We start from the raw sequence: 16,819 nt of genomic DNA on the forward strand, positions 1-16,819 counted from the left end.
TGAGGAACAACCTTTTGCAGTGTGACGTCAATGTTTCTGTCAATAGACTCTTGCAGTCTTCAATATGGTACAGCCATACATACCAGCCAACTACAAGGTACAACCTCTTGCAGCGATCTTCGTGTTTCTGTCTCCAGACAGGATGTACCATTGTCCAGAGGTCTTCAGTATGGTAGGATTAGATATACCAGACAACTATTATGTACAACCTTTTTTCAGTGTGATATTGGTATTTCTGTCTCTAGATAGGATGTCCTTTGCTCCTCAACAGCTAGATATACAGCCAACTAGAAGGTACAACCTTCAGTTGTGTGATATTGGTGTTTCTGTCTCTAGACGGCAGGATGTAGAGTACCATTGTCATGTTGTCTCTGACATGGCAAAGCTAGATAAACTAGCCAACTATGAGGTACATTTTGCAGATGTTTCTGTCTAAAGACAGGATGTGTAATTGTCATGTTGTCTCCAATATGGTAGCTTGATATACCAGCCAACTATGAGGTACATTTTGCAGTGTGATATCGATGTTTCTGTCTAAAGACAGGATGTGCAATTGGCATGTTGTCTCCAATATGGTAGCTTGATATACCAGCAAACTGTGAGGTATATTTTGCAGTGTGATATCGATGTTTCTGTCTAAAGACAGGATGTGTAATTGTCATTTTGTCTCCGACATGGCAAAGCTAGATAAACCAGCCAACGATGAGGGACATTTTGCAGTGTGATATCGATGTTTCTGTCTAAAGACAGGATGTGCAATTGGCATGTTGTCTCCAATATGGTAGCTTGATATACCAGCCAACTATGAGGGACATTTTGCAGTGTGATATCGATGTTTCTGTCTTAAGGACAGGATGTACCATTGTCCTGCCGTCTTAAATATGGTACAGCTAGATATATCAGCCAAATATGTGGTACAATCTTTTGTAGTGTCTTGTAATAGTTCCCACCTGGGTTCAAACACGGCCCTTTGGGGTAGCCAGGAGTGTAACCACTGGGTTATGCGGCTCCATTTTCCAAACGGAAGTGGAAATCAACTGAAGACAAAGACATTATTCATTTTGGCATGATAGTGAATTAAGATAATACACCATTTTACTACGAGATAGACGTCACACAAAATCTTGATATAAAGGAGATTTTACACACAAATTATGATTTGGAATGATGCTGTGGCAACATGTTTAAACCAGTGGAGGTACCCGTTAAACATGTTAACACAGTACATAATAAAATGCTCATTTTATATACAATTGCAAAATATTAACCCAACTGTTCTAATAATAAACTGACCATTAAGAGGTGACAAATATTTCTACCTATAGAGTTTATTATGTTTCAGTTATTGTTAACCCCAATATCAGTTGAATATAGAGTTGAATGAAAAAATTTATTTGAACTAAATTGGACGGGTTGGTTTTGTTGATGTTTAGTATCTTTCATAATTACATCGAATACTAACAAAGGAAGTAAACAAAATAACGCTTTTACGTCATAAGATTAAGGACTCCATCCTTATCAACACATGAATAAAGGGTACAACGAAAACCCCTCATTTCAGCCTTTATAGAATAGGTATTTCGTTTTCTTTGACACATAATAATTATGATAAAATCTTGAACTAATTTGATACAAAATAAAATTATGAATGCCCTAGAGCATATCACAGTGTTTGTTCTGTCTACTTGTGTGTTCCATTGGGGAGGCTGGTTCCAGTACTGTAAGTGGCATCAAGGTATCCTCCAGCCAGCTCTGCTACCATGTTGCGGTCAGGGATTGACTGCGCCATACCGTAGAGGGCAGCCTGAAAGTAAAAGTCACGGTTTGATTACCAATGGTAACGTTAAATACAAGGGGCAGCCTGAAAGTAAAAGTCATGGTTTGATTACCAATGGTAACGTTAAATACAAGGGGCAGCCTGAAAGTAAAAGTCATGGTTTGATTACCAATGGTAACGTTAAATACAAGGGGCAGCCTGAAAGTAAAAGTCATGGTTTGATTACCAATGGTAACGTTAAATACAAGGGCAATGCCAATTGCCGTCAAATAATGGTGTTTACGACAGAGAGCTGCAGCATAGTTCGTCTGTTTCCTAAATGAGAACATAGTGTGTTGATAGTTATACAAGACACTTGTGACCATTGCAAGGTCCTTTACTTCAACTGCCCGGTCCTTGGATGTAAAACCAAGATGACTATGCCAGTGTCAAGACAGCAAGCCACACAATTATAGTGATACGCATTATTTTAGACTGTAAAATATTTGCGCCTCTTTATTTTCAAAATTTTCATTTTTACAAAACATAAAAATGCTTTTAGATGTACCTGGAACACATGATCAACTTACCATTCCACCAACTTTGGCGTTGGGATCCAGCATGATCACAGCCGTACACTCACGGACGTCACTCAAGAAGCGGTCAGCCGCGCCGGGTTCTGTGATGGGGAGCGTGACACAGATGTGGAGACTGCAAGACATAGGTACACGTATTTACCGGAAAAATGCGGACATGATGTGGTCAACAGGTTGGCGCTACGTCAAAGTCCCCTCTGAGGCCCCGGGGCACAAAAAGAGAAGTATCTTACAACTACTGGGCTGAAATGCTTTCTCAGCTCTTAGAACCTTGTTTTAAACTTCGATTAAGTTCACTTACCCGCTAGGGAATTGCAGCGGGTTTAGGTGCCAGCCTCTCTCACCCATCATATCATTTAGACGGAAGATGTTGAAATCAAGAGAGGCAAATGCAATCACAGTGACCTCAGGCTCCCCCATGATGTAGAGCCCTTTGATTTCCTTCAGTCTAGAAAGAGAAATTTGATGAGGACATTATAAGCAAACAAATAGAAGTCATTCTGCAGTCATTGACGAGCAAAATGAGAGCTAGAAAATGATGCAAATGCATTGAAACTATTGACAACTTGGTTGCAGGAACATTCGTCTTTTGCTCTATGGATGACTTCTGACCGAAGTCTCCAATGGACTTAAAAGTACATTTAAGAAACCTTCAGTTAAGGCCAATGAAAGAGAGGCAAGTGAACTTGAATACAAACAGACAACTGATGTCACAAACCAATTAGCACCAGATCAGCCAGAAGTGCATCGCCTAATATTTATGACACTTTGGTGACAAGAGAGACACCAATCTTAAAGAACATTTCCTTTCCTGGCTCCGGATGGACCACATTCTAACAAAATACCCACCACCATGGCAAAAACTTGCAGCAATTACCAGTTGAAATAAACATCAGTTTGATGTCCTATTTGTCAACAGAAGTGTGTCTGGTTAGGAAGGTTATCAATAAGAATGTCTCATCCAAGGGCAGAGGTGATGCTAGATATCAGCATTTTCAATTAGTTTGGCAGCATAAATCAAATTGGTAAACTATAGCAGGTCTTTCATTTTAGTACAGTAAAACCTCTCTATCAAGGACACCCTCAGGACTGACCAGTGCTGTCCTTAATAGAGAGGTATCCTGTTTGGAGAGGTCAAATTGAATGGAAACAACCAATTTGGGACCAAAAAAAGTGTCCTTAATAGAGAAATTGTCCTTAATAGACAGGGGTCCACTAAAGGAGGTTCCACTGTAGTTTTTTTCAATGGTTCAGGCTCCTTTCACCTCTGCTATTATTCAATGACTTGAGCCTTGCATAAAGCAGTGAAAGTCGCCAAAACAGTACCAGCCAAAATCTGTATTTTTAGAAACTTGGGACAATATTTTGAATCTAGGACTATTTGCAGGTCATCAGTGAGAGACTAATTAATGAGGAAAGCTGAAAACACCTTCCGGAAGAACTCCGGCTCCTTCTAACTTCCACACAAGTGTCACTGCAGTAAGTGGCTTCCTCTTGGGGCTGACATCCAGTAAATTGAGGATGAAAAACAGTGATGACCTTTAGGTATCTGGCATGAGCCCAACTAGAACTAACACCACATAGAGATAACGTTGGCCGCAACTTATCAAAGGTTTACTGGAGATAATTTCTAGAAGCAACACACGTCTATAGTACAGCTACTTATATTTGCTTAAGTTGAAATAACTTCCAAGAAAATCCCACATCTTTGAAATGTCGTGTCAACACATTCATTGAGGCTCTAGTCTAAGCCCAAGGCTACTTGACCCAAGGCCCCGAAAGTTTGTGTGTTAAGTCTGAGATGGTTGAGCGGCCCCAGGGAGTCTGAACTTAGACGCAGAGAGGAGGAAAAGTAACAGAAAATACTGCGGAATGATGAGAAAAAATCTTATGGTTTCCTGCCAAATATACAAACTGGTGCCGAGGTGTGACTTGCTGGTAATCAAAATGTCATTAGGAACATGATCTATATACACCTCATAGGAAGAAGCTGCAAGCGCACTAATAGCATCTCTTTGTCATATTCACAGAATCCTGAAAGATATTTTGAGAAATGCCCTCCCACACGAACCAAGAATGCCAGACTTTACTGACAGGTAAAACCCAGGACAGACTTGGATCCTCCCCGCATGAAATTTTAACATTTTTGAAAAAATATCTGAATACGTCCTCTCCTCCCGAGTCATGGTCCCGTCGTCCCTGCAGAAGGAAAGGAGCAAATTGATCAAGCCCATTTAACAAAAATTATATAAATAGTTATCAGGTCTACTGCAATGAAGTTAGGTACTGGTCAGCAGCAATAAAATTTTAAGAGTCAAATCTATCAAATGAAAAATAATAAGCAATCATTAAGAAACCTTCGGCAGTGTGAATATGTTTACATTACACTGTAATGTTTGTGCAAGACAATAGAAAATACTAGAAAGAGCTACTACCAATAAATCGCAACAGACAACCGAGAAGAGAAATGAGATTTATTTTTACCTCTGCTCAACAGTCAAGATCCACATTCAGGTTTACCAGACAAATTAGACCAAGACAACGTTTCTAAACAACATTCCTGGCGTAGGCGTCGATGAAAGGGATGCGCTAAGAGTCCATGGGTTTGATTTATAAGACATAGACTAGAGGGAGTTTAAGTTAGCTTGGAGCATCTTTTTCAAAGGGGAGTGCCTTGAGGTTATGCCCAGCCAGCACGATAAAGTTTGCAGTTCCTGAATGGAGAGAGGGTGGTTCTACGATGTTGTGAAAATGTTGCGAGTTTTTCAGCGTATTGAAAAAGGCAGAATTACAAATACAGTGGAACCTCCCTTTGCAGACACCTCTCTATTAAGGACACTAGTTTTGGTCCCAAATTGGTCGTGTCCATTTAATTTGACCTCTCTAATCAGGACATCACAAGTCAGTCCCGAAGGTGTCCTAAATAGAGAGATTCTACTGTACCATAAAGGGTTTTTCATTTTTCATATCTTGGAGTGAAGCTATTTCAATTCAAATTAGTGTTGGCCTATTTTTTTAATATTGCAGCAATTTCTCCTTGTGAGTTATGAAGGTGGCCTGACTGCTGAATCAGAGCTCGGAGGTAGGTGTTAATATCAACACATCTCTCCATCAACAAAGAGGAAGTAAGGTAGACCAAAATCTACCACAAATCCGGTTTTGTGGTTTCACTGGTTCCAAGCGAAAAGCTCTGACTAAGAAAATCAACCTTTTAGTCCACTTAAGACAAGTGTGGAACAAGCTACCACAGCAATTAACAGACTACTGTTTATTTGTGTTTGCAGCCGGACTAATTAGGCTCTCGGGGACTCAAGTCAATATCTTGGTATCCAGCCTAGCCTCTAGGGTTTTCATGGAAAATATCAAAAAGCAAAACTATTAGACATCAGTTCAGGCCATACTTTTTCGGGGGCAATCATATTAGTGGCGACATCACTGGTCCACAGGGAAATAGTTAGGGTAGTAATTGGCCTATTTACTCAGACAAAACCATAATTTCTCCTTGATCCATAATTCATTTTCCACATTTTCAATATTAGATTTGAGAAAGAAAGTCATTTCACATCCACATGGGAGGAGGGGGATGGACCTAACGATTATAGTATGTCTGCACCAGTCGTACGAGTGTGGATGGGGCATGGCCGTCATTACACAAAACTTCCCAGGGTATGTCTTGCAGTTTACATGCTATTGCTCTTTAGAAGATGGCAGTACATTTGTATTAGTAATGAAGACAAAATATAGTAAGCGTGAGTAACAGGAGATATTGCTTGGCTGGACCAGACGTAATTGAAACAGGTTGTTTCAGAGAAACCAACATGAGATGGAGTGTGAGGTTAGCTGGAATGTTGTCAGGCGAAGTGATCTTCATCTCTGATCTGCCTCCCGTTTCACACAGCAAGATTATACAGTGTTGTACAAGAGAGTGTACTCGCTCAGGCAAACTTAGGCTGAATCTGAAGGCATTTGAAGAACAGAAGTAGTAAAGTCAAGAAACATTTGATCATCAAAACAACATATCAAATTGACAAATACAACAAAGACACACTGTTCCAGGTAATGTTTCGAAATAGATGGGTGAGATGGTAAGAATCCTGGTTCAAGTCCAGTTCTCTCAACTCCTCTGTAACTCAAAGGCTGTTTAAATGTTCTGCTAAAAATTCAATCCCTAGCTGAACATTTGGACACCCACTGCCCTCTAACAACAAACTAAAGAACTTTGCACTTGTAACTCTGCCAAATAACTGGAACAATCGGTATAAAAACCATACAATTTTATAAGAAATTTGACATTTCCTTGATGATGAGAACACTGAATTCTAGGAAACAACACCACATGGGTTTAATCAGAGATCCTGGACACACCAAGCTGGAATATCCCAAACACTTCCTATCACTAGTATCCTTTTAAAAGCTTAAGCTTGCTCTGTTTACTCAAGAATTTTAGAACTAAACCTGAATTAAGGCCTCCTCTGTTAGTCAAACATATCAAAATTCCTTTTTTGTAACAAACATGAAATGAAAATGGTAACAGCAGGAGAAATCTTCAAAAATCAGAAGTCATAAAATGACAAATAAAACATGTTAACATGGTCAAAACGCTTGTGACCCGCCATGGCAAAATGAGTCGCATGTCGCTCCGAGCTTGACAGGTTGAGACGGACTGGTTGTTCATTTCACTATTGTCTCCTTTTGTGAAATCTGAGTATATCAATTTCTTCTATTATGTCCAGGTGTCATTTTAGGCTCATCTTCTGTGCAACATGCGACTGATTTTGCCGTGGTGGGTCACAAATGCTCCTTGAGAAAAGATATCAAAGGTGACGTCAACCCATGAATCCGTGCGTGGGCGGAGATCTCTAAGACAAAACGTATCAAAACGTATCAAAATTCCTTTTTTGTAACAAACATTAAATGATCAAACGATTAAACCTGCTAACATAGTCAAAACGCTCATCATCAAATGCTCCTTGAGAAAAGATATCAAAGGTGACGTCAACCTATGAATCCGTGCGTGGGTGGAAATCTCTAAGACAAAATTTAACACCTTTAAATCTAACAGTTAAGAGTTGATTATGATCAATAAACTTGATAGAGTTGGAAAATGATTGGGGCCCGGCAGATGGAAATATCTCCTCGCGATATTATCCAGCTAAATCTGTCATGAGTAGGCGCGAGATACTAATAGCCAAATGACTACTAATTTCAAGATGACACACTCATCTTCAAATGCTCACTAACCTCAAAATATCTTCTCATAATTACAACTGGAAACGGCAGGATTCAAATAATCTGTGTTGTCAGATGGAGACTTAGAAATTGCCGCATCCAATTCAACGATTGTGGCATTGATCAGAATATGGACAGGAATGAAAGGTCACAGTGCTCAAATACTGCCTTCCCTAAACTTAGAAATATTCGCTGCTATGTGTCATAATAATTCGCAGTTTTGAGAAAATGCAACTTTTGCAGACTTTTTATTCAGTGTTTCACAACCGCTCAACAGGAACTGCGACTTATGGTACCCGTTTTGGTATGAAGGGGCGCAGATTAAAATAGCTTGAATCCTTCTGGGCTTGATGCAGAACGCAAACACTCTACACTCAAGGCAAATAAGAAAGGAAGTTATCCATTTTGTGAGAGGAAACATATTAAGATAAACCTCTGACAGTATCCTGTGAAAATCACTTTTAGCACTCCCTGCATCCTACTGTAAACTGTCAACATTTCATGGCTGATTTATTTTCACGGATTTTTTGATAACCTTGATTCACGAACAGATCACAAATAAATATTCTGATTGGAATAACGGAAAGAAATTTGTAATCTGCAAAATTTGCCAAAAACGAATAATTTTTACAACTTTTCACAAGTTGCGAAAGTAAAACAGTGCCAAAATGTCGCAGTACAGTATCTAAAAAGCTATAAAAGCAGACAAAATCAGCAATGCTTCACGCAACGTTAAGTTTATTAGGAAGTTACCACCAATTAGGAGGAAATTGATCTTAGTTATTTTGCCACCGCCAAGAGCACTTTGCAGATAATTCATCTGCCACACGACAAATTAGTCACATGGGGTCGCTGATGACGGCTGTTTAGGAATCGTACTGAAAATAAACAAGTTAGCAGCAATAGGGAGCGTCCATTAAGTACGTACGCACGAAAATGCCAATTTTGAGCCCCCCCCCCTCCCCCTGAATGCACCTTGTATGCATTGTCTCATACCCCCCTCCCCCCCTGTACGAGCTTACGCCTATAGAACCTTGAATTCCCTAGATTCCGTCGTGTTTTGCAAGTTAATAACCATTAAACTCCTCGTATTGGCAAGTCGACTGCGCAATTTTTCTCCGACGGCGACACGCATTACCGGGAAATTAAACGGCGCGGGAAATTGCTAAAACATTGTAGTCGGGTAACATCCGAACCCAGAAGCGCATGAGTTCACACATCTTGTGAAAAACAAGTATGATTATCCAAATAAGAATAAGAAAGAGGAGAAGATTATTATGATAATATTTATTTTTTATTTGTTCAAAAAATGGTTCTTGGGTTGCGTACGTACGCAAGACCATTAACCCACCCTCCCCCCCTGTACGCATAGTGTACAGATTTCATAGACCCCCTCCCCCTCAGTGCGTACGTACTTAATGGATGCTCCCATATGCTATTTTTGCAGCATGGATAATTGGGATCAATTCCCATTCAAATGATTGAAATGTCCCAGGGACATTGTGCTCACCTGGGACATCATGCTAACATGGGACACTGTGCCACCTTCTGTGAAATTTTAGAGTTTGACCTCAGTCTGCAACCTTGAAAAGTAGGTAGAATCAAAAACCTGGGCATTACGTCATGGAGCCCAATAGTCTTTTGGAAACCCAAAAATCTTCAAGCCCTTCGTCTTGCAGTGTCCTCCATGCAGATAATATTTGGTTATGCCATCAGACAGAAGTATCCACAGTAAAGAATCAATGACTCTAGCCACCACACAAGATTGCCAAGTAACAGACCAAAAGTCGCAGCAAAGGACAAAGCTGTCTCAGAAAGTGAGACGCACTCAACAATTCTAACTATACAGGTATTCACATTTCTTTCCCCCAGCCCCCATTCCAAAATTCTAGCAGCAACCACACTTTTTCCCCAGTGCTGCCCCCTTTATCTGTTTGGAGAAATCGGGGCAGCCTGACATTGGATACTTATCTCATTCAGCTCTACTCTCAATTCTCAACGGAGGATCAGAAATAAATATTTGAGAAACCAAAATAAGTAAATCGGGGAATAAGGAATCGGAAATAAGTAGCCAACTTCAAAGTGGGAGACTGGTGCCTGGTTTATCTATGATGCAAAGATGAGATGAAAAGTAAAACTTACCCTTTTTCTATGTATCTGGCCGTCTCAATGAGTCTACGAGTGTATTCAAGGTAACCACTCTCCCCAATGTACATCATAGTCGCCCAACATGTAGCTACATTAGCACCAGCTCGACTCCCTGCAATGTCGATTACATCAGAGTAACTAACACAGGCAGACTTCACTCGGTAGATGGAATAATTTTTGCAACTGTGACACTGATTTGGAGGGGCAGGTGTGGTCTTGTGGTCAGCACCTTAGGTGCCCATGGGTGAAATATCTAATGGGCTCGGGGAAAGTAAAGGGGAGAAGGCAGGAAATTGTAGCTATCTCAGTGGCAACCCAGTTTTTGACGTCACATTGACCAAAGACAGATCCTTACAAAAGACTGATTTGACCTTACCTGCAAAGGTGGCTGTGGCATAGATACCACCTTGCCAATCTGGGGCCATGAAAAACTGAAACCTCCGGTAGTCTTTGTTTTTGTACATGACAACAGATGACCCCTTAGGAGCAAAACCATACTGAAATTAAGAGATGAGATTATTTGATAATTTTGACAGTTTGAATATTCGTGGTGATTCCATATTCGTTTCAATGAATTGAGAGGTGATTTGAGGCGACTCCATATTCGTTTCGATGAATTTGAGAGGTGATTTGAGGCGACTCCATATTCGTTTCAATGAAATTGGCTCAGTCACATAACTAACCTTATGAGTATCCGCTGATATACTGGTCACACCTGGGAGCCGGAAGTCAAAACGGGCAATGGGAAAGCCAACTTTTTCCATGAAGGGCACAACAAATCCACCAAGACAGCAGTCTACATGGACAGGAATGTTGTACTTCTTGCCGAGCTGAAAAATTTAACTCATTTTGAAATGTTTGGTGTAGTGTACTGGATGTGTGCTGAAAAGAAGATGAAAGAATTTTGGGCAGATGATACTGCATCAGACAGGAACAGTCACCATACCCAAATAATTCCCCCCCCCCCCACACACTTTTATTACAGGCAAGCTGCATGTAGGGTAGAGAGGTCAATTTAGGTTGACTCAATGGAACAGCTTAGGGAAAGGTTCTAAATACAAGTTTTTTCCCTACATGCTGTTAAGACACCTGGCAGTCAGAACAACAGGAGAACTTACCTTGGCAATGTCTTCAATGGGGTCAATAACTCCATGGGGGTAACCAGGTCCTGATCCAACAAGCTGAAGAAAGAAATGAAATTGTAAGTCTTCCCGGAGCAAGAACAAGATGGATGCTGGCGGCTATGACTAATCAGTGATGGTGCTAAAAATGAACCATCCCCTTATCACACGCAATGAGCCACAAAAATTTGTCAGCAACCAACCAACCAAGCAGTTGGTCAGTAAAAACTGAACTTTTAGTTTTTTCACAAGGCCAAACTGTAGGGGAATGCACCAAAAATCCATCCCATCTGAGGTATTTGGAAGGCAACATGATCATAAACTTACGTTGCAACAGCTGAAAAAATTGCACTCAACATGTAGATTAAGTGGCAGACGTGGTGAAAACCAATCGAAAAAATAATGCCCTGGCAGTGGCATAATAATGTGGGGCTAATTTTACGTGTATGCATGTCAACAGTGTTGCACTGATGTAATGACATCATTTTGCCAACCACTGCCACCTGTTTGCCGTCCAATGTGGTGGGAAAACAAATCCAATGGGTGGGTGATATGAATAAAGACTAGCAATTGCTTTTACTGAAAACTCCATGTACATTTACACTAGGCCTTTCTGTACAAAACTGAAGTAAAATCATTTACTAGTCTTTATTCATATCACCCAATGTATCCCATCCACCCATTCACCCATTCACTCCTCCAATAATCAATCGTGCACTGACCATGCAAGTATTTCCATTAATGGCCCTCTTCATTGCTTTAACATCTGCTTTAAATGTCTTGGGGTCAATAGGAATGTGGACGATCTTGATACGGAAATAAAACGCCGCTTTATCGAAAGCGGCATGACCTGTAAGCGGTACGATCATCTCTGGGAATCTGATACCGTTGTCATAGGCTCGGTTTCTGTAGGCTTTGCATGCTAACATGATACTTTCTGTTCCTCCGGAGGTGAGCTGCAAGTAAACGATATGAAAGATACGTGTAATTCACAACACATCATATTAAATATAAGAGCCTTCATTTGGACACCTTTGAGTGTCCAATGCTCAGAAATTGTTGGAAAAACTGCTCACTGTAGGAAGGTTGTCGACATGTTAGTCTGAAATTCACATAGTACTCTTACAGTTACTGGTTGTGACATGCTGCAACACCGATTCAAATTTCAATCGCACCGATAAAATGAAAACAAAATGGCTACTTACTGTTCCACAGGCTTCTGAGTCACCATTAAACATACCACAAGTCATTCGTATTATCTCTGCCTCCATTTTTCTAACATCGGGAAAGAGATCCGGATGGAGGGGGTTAGAGTATGCATACGCATTGTAGACCTGGAAAAAGAAGTTGTTTTCTTCAGTGGAAATGATCTGTTCCTGCAGTATACAACTTCTCACAAAATGAAAAATGAAAAATAGAACACATCTGATGGGCTGAGGTTAACAATGCTTTCACACCAACAGCAAACAAATCTTTTTGCGCAAAACTTTTTTCCGAAATGAAAATTCACTCTCATCAATGAGCAGCAGTTAACAAATTGACACGATTCACTGATAGTGAAGTTTTCTCTGACATCTTTACTTTCCTCAAGTCCTAATTTGATCATTCTTTGCTCAATAATGTCAATAGAGATGATACGTCCTATCAAATGCTCTGTCAACTCATTGACGTCGTCACTTCATTAGTTACTCTTACCTTTGTTACAAGATTGAGTAATGCTGGGTTATTGGCTTTATAAACAGCACCAGAGACTTTACCATCCTCGGCATGAATATCAACTGAAAAATAATACCAATAGTATAAAAGTTAAAAGTTAAAGTCGAGGTTTATAGTCTGATATCAACTGCGGTAGAGGTGTCATCCGACTTCACACTTTAACCCCAGTCTATCCTGAAATCTTTCAGTGGAACTCAGATGAGCTGCTCAATCATCGCTACAATCAGAGCATTTCTGACCGGTACCCATTTATATCTGGGTGGAGTAAGGCAAGTAAGACAAAGAGACCTGCCTGAAGTCTCATGCCGCCAGTGGGGTTCGAACCAGGGACCTCTTGACCGCTAGTCGAGAGTCCAAGCCACTCGTCCACAGCGGCTCCCCGTGACACTCTTTCCCTCATTTTGTGATTGTAGTTGACCTAGAAATCCATGGCAGCATGCCACTTATAGTTTGCAGTTTCTGCATCAAAATTTGCCCCACAAGACAACAATGATGAAGACTACAGGTGTGGTAAGGTCAAAAATTTTGTTCATTGGAATATAAAGTATGACATAAGTGACAATGATCTTACCAAGTGTTTTGTATTGCTGCACCATTTTCATCACTTGCTCCTGGAAATAAAAAGAACATCATGCAATCAACAAAATAATTCAGGGTGGTACTAGAATGGGAAGACCTTTTTAAAAATGTGACCCGCTCTACCAAAACTAGGCGCTTGTCGCATCTGAACTTGACAGGTTGATACGGACTTGTTGTTCATTTCCCTATTGTAGACCTTTTATGAAATGTGACCAAATCAGTTTGTAATAGATTTCACAAAAGGTCTACAATAGGGAAATGAACAACAAGTCCGTATCAACCTGTCAAGTTCAGATACGACAAGCGCCTAGTTTTGGTAGAGCGAGTTACAAATCCTTGACCCTGATGTTTATTGCATGAGTTATCAGATTTGCTACCATGACTGTCTTGTTTGTGAATGGACACAGATATTGTTAATGGTCTATTTTACCTGACAAAAACATACTAAAGATCTTTTTACCAAATAAAAATCTTTTTCGTACATTTCAAAAAAAAAGAAGTTTGTGAGCGGATTGAGGGAGAGGACAAGATGGAGGAGTTTGGCAATGGGAAGATTAACTTATCTTCACAGAACTAGAAAAACAGAAATGGTCAACCTACCTCTGGCATGCCGGTCTTTGGCAGCTCCTTGACATATGGAAGACCTTTTACACTCTTTTCAAATTGTTCTTCTACCCCGCTTGTAGCCTTGTGTATTTCTGCGGCAACCTTTTCCTTGATGATAGGAAGTCTACGAATAAAGCGGAAGAAACCTTTCTTAAATCTCTTGAATATGCCTGGAATGCACAAATAGTTAAATACTACATGATGAGACATAACCACCTAAAGTTCTACATTTGGGAGAGAACCTTGGCTATGCATGCATTCACAAACTGAGCGTGTTTATTCTGACCAATTTTAAAAAACAAAACACAAGAATTTAAGGTATTTTAAGCCAATCATTGTCGGCAACAAACAGATCTGACTTTTTTAAAGAATCTTAAAAGTCTCGCTCGGGAGCACTGTACTTTCTAAACAACCATAACATCCTTTTTGATTGAGGGAATCAGCCTGCTCCTCTGAATTCTTAACAAGTTCAAGTATATGGAAGAACCAAACTGACTTACTTTCCTCCTGAAATATGAGATCCCTGAGCCAGACCAGCACCAGTGTGATGCCCAGTGTGTAGCAGATGACCTGCCATGCCTCCAGTTGGGCGCATTTCCCGTTGATGTACATCCTGGCTTGGTCCAGGTGTACAACTATTGGCTCCTAGGAATAAAGATATAAATAAAAGAAATTTGAAATTTCTCGGTCGTTAGTGCCGGGTGTTGGCCTGAGCTTCGGGTTGCCCTCACCACTGCTCGTGATGTGAAATCTAGAACTGCCGTTCTAAAATATGACACTAACAGAGTTGGCCCAGAAGTGGCGACGGTACGCTTTAGACAATGGCAGACTGCTAAAATGTGGAATCAAGTCTTGAATGATTGCATCCTCGCTTTGCCAGTTGGTGGATTCTACATTTTTTTAGCAGCTGTGTCAGTGTGTATCCATGGTATCGTCGCCATGCATGCACACCCTCTCCTCCGTGCCAACTCTGTAACTAGTGTAAGTGTCGTATAGGGCCATTTCATGGTATTTGTTTCGTGTCGGACAGGATATTTGCAGGCCTTTTCCCCTCAATAAAATTAATTCAGGGTAATTATTTAAAACTTTGAACTTGTTTTTGGCAAGTACTATAGAACAACTTGACATGGTAAAAAAATCCAATCTCTGAAATTATTTTTTCCAATTCAAAATGAGGCCAGAAGCCTCGTGTCGGACAGGACAGAAAAAGGAAGTGGGTTTTTCGGTATGTTAGGGAAGTCAAAAGTTCTGCTCTAATACATGATTTATTTCAAATCAAGCTAGCCAGTTATGTACCCTAGTACCTCAGGTAGCTTTCATAAAAAGTTTGGTTTCAAAATCTCCAGGGATAGCCGAGTGGGGGTAATTTGTTCTAGGGTCACAGTTTAGGGTCACAGTTTAGACCCCCCCCCCCCCCCCAACTTGAAGACCAGGACAAGCATAAATGCAAATTGTACCGGTTCATTGTCTCTGTATTTGGATTTGAAGGCCACATCAGTTTCTTTGTCAACTATCTATTTCATTCAACAACTGGAATCGATTCATCAAATGAACATCGCCCGCGATTATCCATGACTGGTGCTTCTAACTTTCTGACGACATCGTTTTCATCAACCCAAGAATTGTCATTTGTTTTGAACGAAAACACAGTTTTTTCAGAGTCCTTTATATAGTTTCAAGGTAGCTAATATGGTTTCATTGACTCAAATATGTCAGACATCCAAAAACAGAAAGGAAGAAACCATTCAAACTCCAACGATATGTCTTCCAACCCAATTTTATTGGAAGCCATTTTCCCTTTTTAGATGCCATTTATTGGCAATTTAATCATCCTTGGAGGTTCCCGATTTAATCAAAAAGGTCAAAATAACCTTCAATAAGGTTATTCATTGTGAAACATGCAATAGCTATCAAAACAAGTAGTCATCAGTCAACCAAAGGAGGATTTGTGCCCTGTCCGCCATGCTTCTGTCCGACACGCAGAACGTGTCGGACAGGACAAAACTGGTTTTAAATTTCCAAAGAGGTTTGTCATTTTTCTTTAAAAATTTCTTCATGATATTACTGTTTACTGCCTTAGGTAGGAGGAAAATGAATCCTGTTTTCATAAGTCTCTTAGTTTTGAAAAAACCCAACTTTTTACACCTGAGTTGTGTCGGACAGGACACTTGACTACTACAAGTTGAAATTAAGAGGGCATTGAAATTGGAAACTGAAAAAAAACTTGGTGTGTTATCTACTTAGACATGAAACCTAACCTGTCAACAAGAAAAAAGTATCAGAAATCAAATACAACTGCAGAGAATTAAGAAAATCAAGTGTCCTGTCCGACACACTGATTTTCAATGTTTCGTGTAAAAAACTGAATTTGCATAATGAAGAAGTGGAAATTTTGACCAAGATTTTTTATTTCCAGTAGGTTCAGACATCTCTCTAACATGTCCAATTCATATTTTGCTAAGATTCCAACATTTATATTTTTTATACCACTTCCAAAATACCATGAAATGGCCCTATGGCCTATAGGCTCTCGATTCTCAAATACTGAAATAGGACTTACCCAGTTGTGGGGGAAGACGAACTTGGAATCCAGAAAGTCCCTTTGACTTCTGGTAAAATCTTGTATACATTGTTAGTTAGGGGATTGTTTTTGTAAACGAGCAGTACACTTTCAAGACTTCACTTGACTTTGAGTTCAGTTTCAGTTTCAGTTTGAGTCTTCCTTCCTTCGACTTGAAGAACACTACAATCAAGATGTACAGACCGGGGGAGCTGGCGGTACGTACCCATAAGTCTTAGTTGATTGTAGTACTTGATTGATAACAACTACCTGTAGGCCTACATACGATGCCCGCAAAAAACATAAGCGTTACCAACAACAACTTAATTACATATGTTCAGGGCTCCATGGTTGAGCAGTCAAAATTAGATCATTAGCAGGATTATTATGAGCAAAATACCTTACCAACATAACCAAAATCTTCCCAACGCACTCCGCCATTTTCACTCTTATGAAAGGTCACATGACTTTTACTTCGTTTCCAGGAAGTGAAGACCAGGGCCCGCGG

The 16,819-nt window shown here is 40.1% G+C and overlaps 1 protein-coding gene across 3 annotated transcripts; it reads right to left on the reverse strand.

Moving 5' to 3' along the window:
• Positions 1 to 1,058: 1,058 nt before the first annotated feature.
• LOC135489222 (sphingosine-1-phosphate lyase 1-like) lies at positions 1,059 to 16,763 on the reverse strand. Of its 3 annotated transcripts, none has more exons than XM_064774476.1 (14): positions 16,717 to 16,763; positions 14,252 to 14,396; positions 13,746 to 13,921; positions 13,138 to 13,177; positions 12,546 to 12,628; positions 12,056 to 12,184; positions 11,573 to 11,806; positions 10,848 to 10,910; positions 10,413 to 10,559; positions 10,106 to 10,226; positions 9,724 to 9,841; positions 2,654 to 2,800; positions 2,347 to 2,467; positions 1,059 to 1,804 (listed from the first exon to the last, which is right to left on the reverse strand). In XM_064774476.1, exons 1-14 carry the CDS (start codon positions 16,750 to 16,752, stop codon positions 1,682 to 1,684), a joined length of 1,683 nt encoding a protein of 560 aa, XP_064630546.1. In that variant the 5' UTR covers positions 16,753 to 16,763; the 3' UTR covers positions 1,059 to 1,681. The 3 variants fall into 3 exon arrangements, with proteins under 3 accessions (XP_064630546.1, XP_064630555.1, XP_064630563.1); XM_064774485.1 differs by lacking the exon at positions 16,717 to 16,763 and adding an exon at positions 16,312 to 16,471 and having other exon boundaries at positions 13,746 to 13,875; XM_064774493.1 differs by lacking the exon at positions 16,717 to 16,763 and adding an exon at positions 16,312 to 16,452.
• Between the last annotated feature and the right edge of the window lie 56 nt (positions 16,764 to 16,819).

The sequence above is a fragment of the Lineus longissimus genome, chromosome 1 (genome assembly GCF_910592395.1).
Source record: "Lineus longissimus chromosome 1, tnLinLong1.2, whole genome shotgun sequence".
Taxonomy (NCBI): Eukaryota; Metazoa; Nemertea; class Pilidiophora; order Heteronemertea; family Lineidae; genus Lineus; species Lineus longissimus.